This window comes from Vicugna pacos, chromosome 20, assembly GCF_048564905.1.
Source record: "Vicugna pacos chromosome 20, VicPac4, whole genome shotgun sequence".
In the NCBI taxonomy this organism is placed as follows: domain Eukaryota; kingdom Metazoa; phylum Chordata; class Mammalia; order Artiodactyla; family Camelidae; genus Vicugna; species Vicugna pacos.
In genome coordinates, this window is record NC_133006.1 from 13,621,440 (window position 1) to 13,638,069 (window position 16,630).

A 16,630-nucleotide genomic window follows, 5' to 3' on the forward strand; every position below is an offset into this window, starting at 1 on the left:
TGGGGCTACTTGCTGCTTAGGAATACAGGATATGTGAGAAAAATTGCTCTATGAATTGTTAGAAAAAATTTGTGTAAATATTACGCTATTTTTGTAAACTTTCTCAAATAAATAATCCCATGCCTTGTGATAAATCTAGATCGCCTTTCCTAGGTATTTGGTTTTTACTAAGTTCTCTAATTTTTTCTCTTTGCTGTTTCCGAAAAGTTTCTTCCACATATCAAAAAGTAGTAATTATCTGTTTTAATATTCACACTGCTTCCCTTCCCCTAGTCCACACTTCCCGTTTCCTTATTCTTTTCTATGTTCTTTTGTCCTGTGTCATCTTTTTATCACACAATGCATTTGTTTAGTAATTTATTATGCATATTGTTTGTTGTATCTTTTCCTCATTGGAATGCAAGCTCTACTCAGTTTTTAAAATCTACTTTGTTCATTGGTGTATCCTAAGTCACTGGAACAGTGCCTGACACATACGAGACACTCAGGAAAGTATTTCTTGATTGAGTATAGTACCTATAGTAATTAGTACTTACAAGTGATTTAAGTGTTTACTTTTTCAAAGTTCTACTCTGTTTTAAATTTTATTTTACTTTAATATATTTTTAATAAATCTTTTTCCCCCATCAGTTGTATAAATTTTGTATTGTAAGTGAAGATTTCATAATCTTGCTTTTCTTATATCTTAAGATACTTATCTCATGGAGGGTTATAAAATTCTTACACTATTCCTCAAAGTTCATTTAAATTATATATGCATATATACTAAAGTAGAGGACTGGGTAGGGGATGGATGTTGAAAAATCAAGCAAGCAATGAGAAAAATGATCACAGCTAGAAAAACCGTTGTCTTAGGTCTTTATTTAATATTTTCATTTACTTGCCACTTTGGCTTTCTCAGAGTTGTTGCTAATTGAGTTCACTTCTTCCTTTGGAAAACAGGTAGATAAAATCATAGAGTCATGAAGGTTAGTGGTATTAAAAATTGAAGAGTAGGGATAATTTGCATGTGTTTATGGCTGTCTGATTGCCTTAAATGACTGCTCATGGTCAAACTTCTGCATTTTTTTTCCCCTTTTGGACAGAGGATAAATCAGTCTCAACAAATATTGGGTAAGAATGACATAGACAGGGTGATGTCTGTGTTTGCGTGTGCTGTCTAGTGCCAGTGTAGCCGGCTAGAGTGTATGCTGGGGCTCTCGCCTGCTATTCACTCTAATTCCAGTTAGGAGAAATTCCTGGGTATTATAGTAATACCTAGCCTATAAAAGTATAATCAAATAAGTGGTTTGAAGAGAAAAAGGAAACTTTCTTTTGGGGACAGAAAGTCTCCCAGGGCCTTCGTACACCAAGCAGCAGTCACACAGTGTCCATTCCAAGGTAATGTCAACTACCTGAGTTAGAAAACGTTCAAAAAGCCAGAAGTAATAAAAAAAAAAAAAAGTAACTAGCTCCCAAGACCACAGCAATTACTTAACCACAGTATCCAGAATAATTTAACCACATTAGAGTTTGTAGCCAGTGGTAAGCACTGAAAGCAACTCAGCATCCAAGAAGATGCACACATGGCAATAAAGAAACGTGTCTTTGTCCTTATGTTGGATTCCTGGATCTTTATGTGCAGATCTGCCTGTGGGCCTTGTGTTCTTTAGGACGGTTCCAGCAGACTCTGGGTCACAGATTTTTACCAAACTTACCCTCTTGGCTTCCTTTTCAGACTCCACCTGGCCCCCTACCCCTAGCTTTACTGAAGTCTCATTGACAAATGTAATTGTAACTTTAAATATTTAAAGTGTTCAGGGTGATGACTTGATATACATTGTGAAAGAATCTCTTTAATTGAGGAATCCCTTTAATTAAAGCTTATTCAGTCCTTCCACTCTGTTCTTAATCAGGCTTGAAAATTTGAAAACAAGTGTTTTAGACTTAAAAGTTAACCTGTTAAATATGCTAAAAAAGAATAATATAAAATCCTGTGATACTATCCTCAAGTACAAGCACTTTTTTTTAACGCCTTTTAAGGGGCGGTGGAATGTTTCTTGGAAACTATTTCCACATATAGGCCTGGGAATAAATTGTAGCTTTATTGCCTTTCATCCGATTTTTTAAATTTATTTCACTTTGTGAATTTTTCTTTTTTTCTTCTTAATTTCATGATTATTGCCCAATTTACTTAATTTAGTAAGATTTACTTTTCTTACAAGAGTTTTAAAAGTGATTTTCTTAAAATATAATTTTCTTACAATGCTTGAAGACAGAAGTTTTTAGGATTTAAGGGTTGTGGCTGCTTTCATAGGCTGAAACAAATATCTGAAAAGGCATCTTTAAAATCATTGAATCCAGTCCCCTCCTTTCATTGTCGAGGAACTGAGGTACCCAGAAATGTTACTTGCCCGAGTTTGCAGTAAAACTTAGCCTCAGAGTAGGAACCAGAACCAGGTCATCTAACTTTCAGTCTAATTTCTTTTCATCATAACTGATTGCCTCTTCTTTGTAGCTGATGGCCAGGATGTAGTGGGACTTTTAGCTGCATTATTGTAATCTTCTGATTTGGATACTGTCCATATGAATTATATCCATTTCTTCTCGGCTCACATCTCTGGCCCTGCACGCAGCTGGGTGCTGTTTCTTCTCTGAGTGAAGGCAGTGACTACAGTGCGATTCAGCTGGGTAGCTACTCACCCACTGACTGCCATGAATGTAGTCCTCAACTTCACATCATGTAAAAGCATCTCCAAATGAAGGGATACATTTCCCAAGTGCTATTTGTTTCTCTATGTTGGGACCCTAGAATTAAAATAATAAGGGTAATTGTTTGAAATTAGCTGGTGTACAAGTTTTATTTATTATTCATTCATTCCCTTAAAAAAAGAAACTTTTTTGGCTTGTCTTTCTTTCTTGGGGTCTTTTTTTTTTTTAATCATGTCATGACCTTTTAGTATTAATTAAGCTGATTTATTTGGTAGAAAATAATTTGGAAAATCCTATAGTCCCAGGCAAACTGGCAGTGTTGATAATGCTAATAACTTATATTATAAATAGTTTTTTCAGACCAAAAGTTTTTTCATTTCAATAAGTAAAATAGTACTTATTTTTAAAATGCTGTTGATATATTTTTACCTCCTTTGAAATTTATCTTTTGTGTTTCTTTTATACTGTGCTTTTGTACTAATACAAATATGTTTGTATGACTTAAAAGAGATGAATATACATATTGTGTGTACTTGCTGAAAAAGTTTATTTTTCTTACAATTATAGCCATTAAAAGAATTTGGGGTTGGTGTTCAACATCATACATCATTAAGGAATTGCAATTTAAAACAACAGTGAAGTACCACTACACCGCTATTAGAATGACCAAAATCTAAAACAGGTGTTAGAGAGGATGTGGAGCAAGAGGAACTCTCGTTCATTGCTGCTGGGAAGGCAAAGTGGTACAGACACTTTGGAAGGCAGCTTGGTAGTTTCTTACAAAACTAAGTAATACTCAGTACTCTTACCATGTGATCCAGTAAACATACTGTTTGGTATTTACCCAAATAACTTGAAAAGTTATGTCCAGACAAAACTCCCATAAATGTTTAGCGCAGTTTTATTCAGAATTGCTCAAACTTGGAAGCAGTTAAGATGTCCTTCAGTAGGTGAATGGATAAACAAACTATGGTATATCCATACAATGGGATATTATGTAGTATTAAAAAAAGTGACCAGGCCATGAGAAGACATGAAGGAACCTTTTAAAGCATTAATGCTAAGTGAAAGAAGCCAATCTGAAGAGGCTGCATACTGTGTGATAGCAACTATATGACATTTCGGAAAAGACAAAACTGTGGAGACAGTAAAAAGATCAGCCATTGCCTCAGATAGGGGGGAGGGAGGGATGAATAGGCAGAGCACAGAGGATTTTCAGGGCAGTGAAGCGATTCGGTATGATCCTGGAATAGTGGATACATCTCATTATACATCTCTCAAAATCCATAGAAAGAGAAACTCACAGAGACTTATCCCTAATGTAAGCTGTGGACTTCAGTTAAAAATAACATCGCAATATTGGCTCCCTAATACAAGGTGTTAATAACAGGGAAAACTGGGTATGGAGGGAGAGGAAATGAGGAAATATATGGAAACTCTGTACTTTTCACTCAGTTTTTCTGTAACTGCTCTAAAAAATGTAATGTGTTATAATTATTTTACAAAAAGAATTTGGGGTTGATTTCTTATCACAGTTGGTGATAAGTGGATGTAGGGAGAGTGGGTCCAGGATACATCATCAGGTATATACATTTACATAGTATCTGGAGGCTAGCAAAAAAGGTTTTGGTAAATGAATAATGCGTTAGAATTTTCGGACATTAAAGGTATATCACCGTGTTTAGGAAGCATCTTGACTTAAATTACTTAGCAAATATATCAGCAGGGGTTCAACAGAGAGTAAGATCATAAATATCTAGCGTCTTCCCTTTTTTTTTTTTAAAGACTATTTTTTTTAAACTGAGGTTGGAAACTACTTAAATGGAGTTGTGTTATTTTTTGAAAACACATAGTGACTGTAGTAATACTCGGTGTGTATTTTTAAAAATTTGTTTTCTGTGTTTTGGAAATGTTTCTGTAACTAGTTCTTAGTCTATTTTATTCTGCACTTTCTATTAATAGATTTTTTTTACTTTAATAGATGTCTATATAAAGGATATCTCCCAGTTTTAGACTGTTGGGCTTACACATAACAGGCAAAAGTACTGAAAGGCTTAGTGATAGGTTCTGCAGGATTTGGGGGACAGTATCCCATGGTTTTGTTCAGCATACATTCTCCTGTGTGTCTTAAGAGTACAGAGTAAGAAGTATAACTTCGTCTCATGAATAGTCTTGCTTATTTCATATTTTCATTATACACTTGACAAAGGAATTGCAGAATTAGCTGCCCTGGTGCTCACTGAGACAGCTGATCCTGGGATTGAATAAAACTAACATTGTTTGGATGAGAAGATAGAATGTAAGTGGCTCTGCCACTGTCATGTTTAAGTGGAGTCCAGCAGGGTTGCTCTGGACCTATCACTTGTCATGACCATAGTTATCAGAGTTACAACACTTCCTAAAATGGAGGCTGGTGTTATAGCAATGAAGCTACTGCCAGAACCAGGGGAAGGACAGCTTTTTCAGGAAAGTTTCCTAAAAAGACCTTTAGTGCAGGGTGGTTTAGTAGTACTAGTGTAGTTAGAAGCATCTAGCAGTACGTGAAGGAATTGAGCATCAGGTCCCGTTGGTTGGGAATAGATCCAAGAAAGTTCAGTCAGGGATCCATGAGTAGTAAGGTAGGTCTTTAATGGAAAAAATAAATAAATAAAGAGATTTGTATAAGTACCAATTACTTGGATTTTGTCTTTAAGTGACTTTTAAAATACTGTATACATTGCAGGGCAAAAAAAAAAAGTGACTACGGCTGGGTACAGTGGTTTTTATTTCTATTTTCCAGAAACCACTAGGACAATATTTAACTTTCTGTGTTTGAGGGGGAACATTGGCAGAAGTAATGTGAGAAAAAATTCTGGAGTTAAAGCTGAAGAACTAACAACCCTGAAAATTAAAATATACTCATTAAAATCCCATCCCTAGTTGTATCTTTAGCTGATTTTAGATACTTTATATGTTTATGCTAATGAAGACTATTTTTAGTAGAAAAGTTTTAACTTTATCATAAAAGCTGGAGGCAAAACTTGTTGATTGTTTGTACATGTTATTAATATAAGAAGTATTTTCAAAATATTCTTTTTACTAGAGATGTGAATTGAATTCATTGTTTTATCTGTGACTCAATTATTTCACTTTCATAACTTAGTACTTTTTCTTTGGTGAGATTTAAATTAAAATAATGGAAGAGAAACTTTGCTCAGGCAGTCCAGAGAATATGTCAGTGAACATAACAGATGAGTTTTGCCATTGTGGAGTTTACCCTCTAATGGGGACTTCTTATTCTCCTTCTGTTTTGTTGGTTTATTTGTTTGTCGTTGCACAAGTGACACACTATCTTAATTACTAAGTCTTGTAGGAAATATCCTCCATTTTGTACTTCCAACGTGTCTTGGCTTTCCTTGGCTCTTGACTCTTTCATAGAAAGTTTAGAGCTAATTTATACATTTTGAATTGCATTGTCTGCCTTTCCCCCCAGCTTTATTGAGGTGTAATTGACATAGATTGTGTAAGTTTAAGGAGTACAACATGTTATACATTTGGTATATTTGTTTATTGCAAAATGATTACCAATGTAGCTTTAACTAATACCTCCATCACATCGTACAGTTACCATTTCATTTCTGTGGTGAGAACATTTACAATTTACTCTCATACTTTTTCTGTGAGAGCCCTGGGGTGAGAGGAGTGTGGCTCTCTCCTCTCCCTGCTATGGTGTGTGCTTGCCCACTGATATCAGTGTTCTCTGAAAAGGGGGAGTCATCTGGCAAAAATGTCACTTTGCCTGCTGTGTTCAAGGCTCCCATTCGACTGGATATTGTGAACTTTGTTCACACCAACTTGTGCAAAAACAACAGACTGCCCTATGCTGTCCGTGAATTAGCAGGTCATCAAACCAGTGCTGAGTCTTGGACATAGGCAGAGCTGTAGCTCGAATTCCCAGTGTTTGAGGTGGTGGGACTCACCATTCTGGCTAGGATCCTTTTGGAAACGTGTTGTGGGGGCCGCATGTTTGCACCAACCAAGATTTGGCGACGTTGGCACCAGAGAGTCAGCACAGCGCAGAAGCAGTATGCCATATGCTCCGCACTGGCTGCCTCAGCCTTACCAGCACTGGTCATGTCTAAAGGTCATCATACTGTGGACGTTCCTGAACTTCCTTTGGTGGTTGAAGATAAAGTTGAAAGCTACAAGAAGACCAAGGAGCCTGTTTTACTTCTAAAGAAACTTAAGGCTTGGAATGATATCAGAGGTCTCCGCCTCTCAGCAAATGAGAGCTGGCAGAGGCAAAATGAGAAACCGTCACTGTATCCAGCACAGGAGACCCTGCATCATCCATCACGAGGACAGTGGTGTCATCAAGGCCTTCAGAAACATCCCTGGACTTACTCCGCTTAATGTAAGCAAGCTGAACATTGTAAAACTTGCTCTTGGTTGGCATGTGGAATATTTCTGCATCGGGACTGCAAGTGCTTTCCACAAGTTAGGTGAGCTGTATGGCGCTTGGCATGAAGCTGCCTCCCTGAAGATGAGCTACAACCTCCCCATGCACAAGATGCTCAGTACAGACCTCAGCAGAATCTTGAAAAGCCCAAAAGAAAAGATTTACTCTCACCAACTTTTAAGTGTGTAATACAGTATTGTAAACTCTGATCGCTGTGCTGTACATTACATTCCCAGAATGTACTCATCTTACAACTGGAAGTTTGTACCCTTTAAGCACCATCTCCCTGTTCCCTGCCCTACCACCCCCCACAGCCCTGGCAGCCACCGCTCTGCTGTCTGTTTCAGTGAGTTCATTTTGCCTTTGTGTTGATGGTGATATTTAGATTGTCTTATAGTTGAAAAACTTGCTGGTTCTTTCAGTAACTGAAATAATTTCTCTCCCAATTATTTAGGGTTTTCTGTGTAGATAGTCAGATTTAATGTGAATAAGAACAATTTAGTTTTTTCTGTTCAATGCTTATATAGTTTAGACCTTCTCTTACCTTGATGTTGTGGCTAAAATCTTAAGCATTATATTGACTGAAAGTGATGATAGTGGAAATCTTCATATTGGTCTGAGTTTCAAAAGGTTTGGATGCTTCTGAGTGTTTTGTTTCCTGTATGGTTTTTGGTAGAGTCCCTTCATCAGATTAAAGAAAATCCTTTTTGGTCCCAGCTTGCTAAAATTTTTGTCAGGAATGGTGGTTTAGTGATTTTCCCACATCTATTGAGATGATCATACTGTTTTTCTGTTTTCATAGTTTATGTAGTTAATTATATTAATGGATTTATAGTTTACTCTTGCTTTCCTGGCAACCAACAGTAGTCTACCCAGCAAAGTTATGCTTCAGAATTGAAAGAGAGATGACAAATTTTCTAGGCAAGTAAGAGTTGAAAAGAGTTCATAACCACTAGACTTGCCTTTTAAGAAATAGTAAAGGGACTTCTTCAAACTGAAACGGAAGAGTACTAATTAGTAAGAGTAAAAAATATAAATTCCACTGGTTAAATTCAGAATACACAAGATGTTTTAATCGTGGGTAAATCAGTTATACACCTAGAAGAAGGTTGTAAGACCAAAGTAGTAAAAATTAACCATAACTACAATCATTTGTTAATGATATACAAAGTAAATGGATGTACACTGTAGAATGAAAAACGTAAAATGTGATGGGAGAGGGTAAAAATACAGCATGGAAACCCGGGAGATAGTGGAGCTGATGGTGTCTCAGAACAAGGTCAAAGGCAGTAGAAGGAAGCCCAATGCATCCACTTGAAAATGGGCTGAGAGGTGAATTCTTCCTCCTCCTCTTGTTCTATTCAGGCTTTCAGTGGACGGGGTGAGGCCCACCCACACTGAAGAGGGCATCTGCCTTGCTCAGTTTACTGATTCAAATGTTAACCTCACTCATAAATACCTTCAAATACTTATCAAATTAATGTTAACCAAATATCTGGGCACCCCATTTGCCAGTCAAACTGAGACATAAAATTAACCATCACCTATGTCAATTTGACACCCATATACATCTCCTTAAACTATACTTAATCTCCAAATATAGACAATAACAAGGCTGTAGTTCTGCCTAACGTGATGCAGTTATCCAGCGCACTACTGCGAATGCACTAACCCCTTCCCAGAAGATGAGGATAAGTCCTTGAGTGATGTCCATACTGCTCCTTGACATCCCTTTTATATCATCCATTTTATATCATCCTTAAATACATGATATAAAATGAATAATACTTAATTAAATACTGTAAGTTCAATACATTTTGTGTTACATGATGAGGGAATAAGAGAGGGGGAAACATACTTCTTTAATGCTCACATTCACACACGCATACAAACATATTCATAACAAAATGAAAAAATATTCATGACAGTTACAGTCCTTTCTGTAACTGGTCGTATGGTCATAGCTGATGTTAATAACTACCTTCTTTCACTACTTATTCTGTATTCCCCTTGGTTTCAGCAAGCACCTCAACTGGTTGTGGTTCTTTAACTAGTGGAGTGACCCAAACCTTCATTCCTGAAGGATCTGAACGATTAGTGTCCTTCCTGGATTGAGTTGTAGTTTTCCACTGACCTTAACCACAGGGCATGGTAAGACGATGAGATGTCCTAAGAGATCTCTTGTATTCCAGACATACTCTTTCTCACCTCCGCTGTGGAGTATCAGTCTAGTTGCCACTGGGTAGTCAGTATCACTCACTCCGGCCAGCACAGTGACTCCCCCTTTGTTTGTTGATTCAGAAGCATGAGGAATCCAAAGTGACTCAGCTGTATTCTTCAGTTCCATTTCAATGGAATAATTGTGTCAGTGGACTAAATGTGAAAGCATTCCTCCCTCTGGAATTAAGACCTTTAGACCAGCAGATTGTGAGGCCATGGGAGCAGGAAGCACCAGTTTTGCTAGTAGGTCTTTGGGCAGCACCATAGGGTGCCATTTCATAAGCTGTGTAGTCTTCTGGAGAGCCTTGCCCCAGCTCTGCGAGATATTCCACCTAGCTGGCACCATGATGGAGTCTACAAAAGGCCTTTTCAGCTTTCTGTCAAACCAGCCACTTCATGATGGTGGGAATATGCTAAGAATAGTGACTTCTATGAGCGTGGGCCCAGTGTAGCCCTTCTTTTGCTGGGAAGTGGATTTCTTGATCAGAGGCAATGCTGTATGGGATGCCATGCCAGTGGATAGGCATTCTGTAAGTCCACAGATGGTAGTTTTGGCAGATGCACTGCTTGCAGGGTTGGCAATGCCACATCCAGAGTGTCTATTGCAGTAAGAATAATACAGTTCCATTTCCATGATGGAAGTGGTCTAATGTCATCAACTTGTTACTAGGAACCTGGTGATCGCCCTGTGGGACGGTGCCATGTAGGGAACTCAGTGTGGATCTCTGCTGCTGACAGATGGCCTCTCAGCAGTGGCCTCGGTGAGTGGAGTCCATGGTACTGAGCCCTGCGTATCCTCTGTCCCTCCCACCATGGCCTCTTTGTTCACGAGCCCGTTGGGCAGTGATAGAGTGGTTGAGGGAAAAGCTGATGGTATCCACTTAATTATTAAAATCTTCCTTTGCTGACGTCTCCCATGAACATTTACACAGGACACAGATATCTTCATGTTTATTGAATTATAGTCAATGTCTTTGTGGGTTTGGTTTTTATTTATTTGTTTGTTTATTCAGAGACATCTGTCCACCTCTTCTCCAGATTTCATTCTCACGAATTTCCTAATCATATTCCTCCCATGTCCCTTACCTTTTAGCCAATCATTTCATAGCCCATGAATCAGTATAAAGTTGTACATCTGACCAATTCTTCTTTCAAGTAAAGTAGACAAAGGTGCACTGCTAAAAGTTCTTCCTTTACCACTGCCTTTCAGTGAGGCTTCAGAGGGGGCTAGAGCCCCACAGCTGTTCACTTGTGGGTAGCGTCTGCATATGATGCAGAACCATATGTAAATTAGGCCTCAGTCTTTTCTTCTGTTAGCTGGGTATAGGGAGCCTTCTATGAGGCCAGGGGCACAGGGTAGGGGAGTGAATCTCACTTTTACTCCATCTTTTGTACTATTCAGACTTTTTGTTTTATTTGGTTTTTTTCCTCTTTATATACATGAGTAATATTTATGTGTAATTTTTTTCTATTGCATTTCTTTTCTAGTTTTAATACCAAGGTTATACTAGCCTAATTAAATGTGTTAGGGAGTGTCTCTCTTCTGTTCTTAGTAAGAATCATGTAAAACTAGTATAACCTATTCTTTACATATTTGGAACATTACAGATAAAAGTAAGGTTGTTTTTTGTTTTGTTTTTATCAATTTCTTTAAAATTTATAGAACTGTTCAGGTTTCCTATTTTTTCTTTGTCAGTTTTGGTCATTTATAGTTTTTTGAAATTTATTCCTTTCACCATAGCATGAACATTTTTGGCGTAACATTAGTCATGGTACTCTTCTTACTAATCCATGGTACACTACAGGTAATTTCCTCAGATCTGGTGTCCTGAAAACTAATTATCTTTTTAGCTGAATCTAGACAGCTCTTAGTTTTTTTCAGTCTGTTTTTATTATTGTGGTAGAATATACATAACATGAAATTTGTATTTTAACTGTTTTTAAGTGTACAGTTCCCTGGTAGTAAGTATATTCACTGTGTTGTGCAACCATCATCACTACCATTTTCCAGAAGTTTTCATCATCCTAGGCAGAAATTCTCTACACATTAAGCAAAAACTCCCTTAATTCCCTGGTACCTCTATTTTCTGTCTCTATGAATTTGCCCATTCCAGGTACCTCATATAGGTGACATCATATAATATTTTTCTTTTGTGTCTGGATTGTTTTACTTAGTATGGTGTTTTTATGTAGTAGAAAGTTGATTCATGTAATAAATAGCATATATTGTGTTTATTTCCTTTTTATGGTTAAATAGTATTTCATCATATGTATATACTACATTTTGTTTATCCATTCATTTGTTGATGGACATTTTGGTTGTTTTCTACCTTTTGGCAATTGTGAATAATGTAGCTATGAACACTGGTGTACAAGTGTCTGTTGAATCCCTGTTTTCAGTTCTTTTGGCTATATATCTAGGAGTGGAATTGTTAGGTTATATGGTAATTCTTTTTTTAGCATTTCCTGGAACCACTGTTTGACACAGTGGCTACACCATTTTGCATTCCCATCAGCAAAGTACAATGTTTCCAATTTCTCCACATCCTAGCCAACACTTATTATTTTCCATTTTGTTGATCATAGCCATTCTTGGCGTGTGAAGTGCTATCTCTGTTTTTTTGATTTGCATTTCCCTAATGGTTAATGATACTGAGCATCTTTTCATTTGCAATTGTCTATTTGTATATTTCATTGAAGAAATGTCTATTCAAGTCTATTGCCCGTTTTTAAGTTGGGTTGTTTTTTTGTTGTGTTGTGGGAGTTCTTTACATACTCTGATTATTTAGCTGATACATGATTTTCAAATTTTTTTTCCCATTGTATGGGTTATCTTTTCCTTCTCTAAATGGTGTTCTTTGATTTCTAAAAGGATTAAATTTTGATCCAATTCATTTATTTTTTCTTTTGTTGCCTGTGCTTCTGGTGTCACACTTAAGAAACCTTTGCCAAATCCAAGGTAGTAAAGATCTCCCTTTCTGTTTTGTTCCAAGAGTTTTATAGTTTTAGCTCTTTAATTTGGGTCTTTGATCTATTTTGAGGTGTTTTCTTAGATTAGTTTATTTAGTTTTATATATGGTACAGGTAAGATTCCAACTTCATCCTTTTTGCATGTGGACATCTTGTTTCTCTCCACCAGTTGTTGAAAAGACTGTGCTTTGCAAATGGTTGTTCGTGCCACCCTTATTGAAACTCAGTTGACCATAGTAAGTTTATCGCTGGACTTTCTATTCTGTTCCTTTTGTCTGTTTGCCTGCTTGTGCCAGTCCCACATTTTTTCCTCTTTCACTCATAGCCCTGGGGTAAGATAGGCAAAGTGCCTTCCCTGAAAGTGGTATTTCCCAGTTTACACACTGCAAGTGTCACCATCTGGTCGTTGCTTTTTTTCACCTTCAGATTAGGTTCCGCAAACTGACCTCCTACCTTGCTTAAGGTCACAGCATTCTTTTCTATACCTTGAAAAATGTGCTAATTGAAATCTAGGCTATAGGGTACTGTGAGTCATTAGACGCCTTCAGAATAAGTTTTGGCTCCAGGGCTCTCTTAATCCTATGGAACTACATTTCTCATCTCCTCTGGCTTCACTTTTGTTTTCTCCACTGCTGGTTAAAATGTGCTTTAAGTATAAGTTTTTAATATATTATTGTTCATTTTCAAATGTTCTTTAGGAAGGGATTCACTGCACATCTAGTCTACAATGTGAAAATTGGGAAGAAGACTTTTAAGATCAGTCTTGTCATTCATTCTTGATAATCCGTTTCTATATAATTGGAAATGATAGTTTATACCATTTACATAAATTTTTTTCTTAAAAATTCATTTTAATTACATCACATGCTTTTATAGTTTTCTTCATGGTTATTATGCATGTACAGTTGTCCCTCAGTGTCTGTGGGAGACTGGTTCTAGGAACCCTCCACGGATTCCAAAATCCTTAGATGCTCAAGTGCCTTATATAAAATGATGCAGGATTTCCATATATCCTATGCACATATTCCCATAAGCTTTAATTCATCTTTAGATTATTTATAATACTTAATACAAAGTAAAAACGCTATATAAATCATTGTAAGTACAATGTAAATGATGTGTAAATAGCTGCCAGCGCATGGCAAAATCAAGTTTTGCTATTTGGAACTTTCTGGAATTTAAAAATTTATTTTGAATTTTCAATTCGTGGTTGGTTGAATCTGAGGATGCAGAACCTAAAGATGTGGAGGGCCCGTTGTGTTAGTAATTTGGATATGGTAACTTAATTTTCTGGTTGCCAGTATTATGAAGTGGCTGTTAATATGTTACATTTTGATAGAGTAAATGCTCTCAAAAACGACTACACAAATCAAGAAATGACACTGATTGCAGTGCACTTTCCTCTGGAAATTTCAGCTTATGTAATTTTTTGACCATAGAAAACTATATACCCACTCTGTTATTTGAGAGAACAACGTGGACTTTATTAAACAGAGTATTATAATAATTTTTCACTTTTACCTTTCTCAGTTTTACAGTCCTTAATATTGGTGTGTTTAATTTTCTTTCCAGGTTTTCTTTAGGTGATGCTAGGAGGCCTCTTCATGAAACAGCAGTTTTGGTTGAAGATGTAGTACACACTCAGTTAATTAATCTGGTAAGAGCATGTGTCATCGTATTTGGTGTCTCTCCTCTGTATTCTGCCTATATTGGCATTGCAACCCAACATTTTTTTTTTAAGATTTTTTTCAAACAGTTTTTGTATTTGGGTTTCTTTTTTGTCAGCTTATTGAGGTATACAATGCATAATTCAGTGAGTGTTGATGACTGAATATTGTCATGTGACTACCAGAGCAATCATGATATAGAAGCATTTCTATCACCCTTGTACCCCTGTGTAATCAGCCCTTTCACCCACTACTGACCCTTGGTAACACTGATCTGTTTTGTTTTGTTTTGTTGTTTTTAATCATTATACCAGCGTAGTTTTTTTCAGCACTTTAAAAAAATTATTCTGAGTTTTAGACTTATAAAAGAATTGTCCAAATAGTACAGTGAATTCTCAGATACCGTTCAGCTTCCTCTCTCAACATCTTGCATAAGCATAGGACAGCTATCAAAACCAGGAATAACATAGGTACAGTCCTGTAAGTGAAATTACCAACCTTATTTGAATTTCATCAGTTTTCCCATTAATGTTTCTTTTCTGTCCAGGATAACACATTGGAGTGAGCTGTCGTATCTTTGTGGTCTTCTTCCTATCCATCCATGGTAGCTCCTCAATCTTTCCTTTTCTTTCATGACCTTCACATTTTTCAAAAGTACCAGAATCTTATTTTTTAGAATGGTCTTCTTTTTCAGTTGGTCTGATGTTTTCTTATGGTCAGAGGGTGACCCTGCCTTTTTGGCAAGATTACTAGACATGATGGGATTTTCTCAGTGTATCATATCAGTGGGTCTATGTTGTTGAGGTGTTACTTGTCCTCTTAACCTTCATAACTTGGTTAAAATGGTATATGCTGAATTTTTCCACTATAATGAAGTTACTATCTTTTTTATATTTTGTTGTTAATAAATATCTTGTGGGAGATACTTTGTGACTGTGCAAATATTCCTTTTCTGAAAATTTTTGGGTGGGTGTTGTCTGAGACAATTAGTACTGACATTTGCGTAATAATGATTTTCTATTTCCTTCTTCCTTTTATCTTTTTTAATTATGGTTATTTTGAAAGGAATAGCTATCCTTTATCACCATTTATGTAATTAAATTTTTAATGTATGTTTAATTTTATTCTTAGGATCATTATGCAGTAATACCATTTTTTCTATCAGATTTTTGGTCATATGCCTCACATATTAAGCATATCAGTCCTTTGTGGTATATAATACAAATATATTCTTCCAGTGTGTCAGTTATCTTTTGACTTTGTTTCTGTGAACTTTTTGGGGGGAATACAGACATTTTTATTTTAAAGTAGTCAGTGCATTCAATCTTTTATTTCCTTTGGATTTTGAATTACCATTTGGAACACTTTTCTGATATTGCATTTAAAGAGAAATTCATCTACATTGCCTTCTAGCACCTGTATAGTTTCATTTTTAACCTTTAGATTCCTAACCATTTGTTGTTTATTCTTGTTATTGTGTGAGATGTGAATCTAATTATATCTTTTCCAGTTACACCATCATCATTTATTAAAAACTACATACTTTCCCTAATGATCTGAGATGCCTCCTCTATTATACACTCAATTAACATATGGACTGGGATCTATTTCTGATTGTATACTCTGTACCAGTGGTTTATTTGTCTATGCGTGTGCTAATACAGCCTTCTTAATTATGTAGGTTTTATGATGTATCTTAAAGGTTGTTAAGCTAAATGCCCCTTGTAACTTTTCTCCAGTGTTTTAGATCACTTGGGCAGCAGTTGCGTGTCGTTTCATTTGGGAAATAGAACAGTAAGACTGGCAGTAGACTCAATGTAGGAGATTTTCTTTACAACTTTTCTTCTGTCTCGTTTCTTTGACCTCTGATTCCCGCCTGAGACCTGTGCCGTCCCTCCTGTTGCTAATTCTTTCTCAGTTCTCCCGCCAGGCCTGCCCTCCCTTCTGAGTGATTCCACCAGACTCTGCTCTGTTCCACTTGTTAGACTGTGACCGGCTCAGGCCCCAGTGAACTCTTCTTCACTGGAGTGAAGATTATGGAATATGTTAAATTATGCGAACATGTAGTTTAAAATCTCTATAAAGCTTTTGACTTTATTTAAGAACAAGTTAGACTATTAAGGTCAGAATTTTAAAGTTGAATTATATTTCAGAAATTACTATTTAATAGTTTGAACCAAGTGACGTTGCCTTTTTTTTCAGTAAGCCGTGAATGGTTGAGTATCAGTAATTGTGTATGATTCAGTGCAATACTAATTAGTTGTCACTAGAGAGAGTCTTCAAAAGTTTTACTGTTCTTATTTTGTAAAATAAAATACTAATATTTACTTTTCACGGTGCTTATATAGAGGGTCATAAATTGAGCTATAATGTATATAAAGGCCTTAGTGAAGTTACTAGTAGTAAATGGTTACTATTGTGATTAATCCTGATAAAATAACAGGGCTATTTATCAGCATGATTTATGTTAGAAATGGATTGCAGAATCCGTGTAAATACTCTTTCAGGTTTACCCAAGAGATGCAAACCTTTTTGTGTCCTCACCTTCCCTCTCCTCCACTTCCCAGCTTGAGCTCCATCTCCTGTTTGAAGTAGGTAGGAATTTATGCCAACTGGAAATTTTGTGATTGCTGTTGATGCTGTC

General features: G+C 36.5%; 1 protein-coding gene and 1 pseudogene across 4 annotated transcripts in view; both read left to right on the forward strand.

The window, feature by feature from the left end:
• Positions 1-16,630, forward strand: part of SUPT3H (SPT3 homolog, SAGA and STAGA complex component) — a 382,338-nt gene that overhangs the window by 185,726 nt on the left and 179,982 nt on the right. For 3 of the 4 annotated variants that reach the window (XM_072944891.1, XM_072944890.1, XM_072944892.1), the window contains one exon: positions 13,892-13,976. The exons of the other annotated variant lie outside the window; for it this stretch is intronic. In XM_072944891.1, the coding sequence (XP_072800992.1) occupies positions 13,892-13,976 (85 nt within the window). The remainder of the gene's footprint in view (positions 1-13,891; positions 13,977-16,630) is intronic. 4 annotated transcript variants of the gene reach the window in all.
• On the forward strand, positions 6,361-7,318 carry LOC140687864 (large ribosomal subunit protein uL4 pseudogene; annotated as a pseudogene).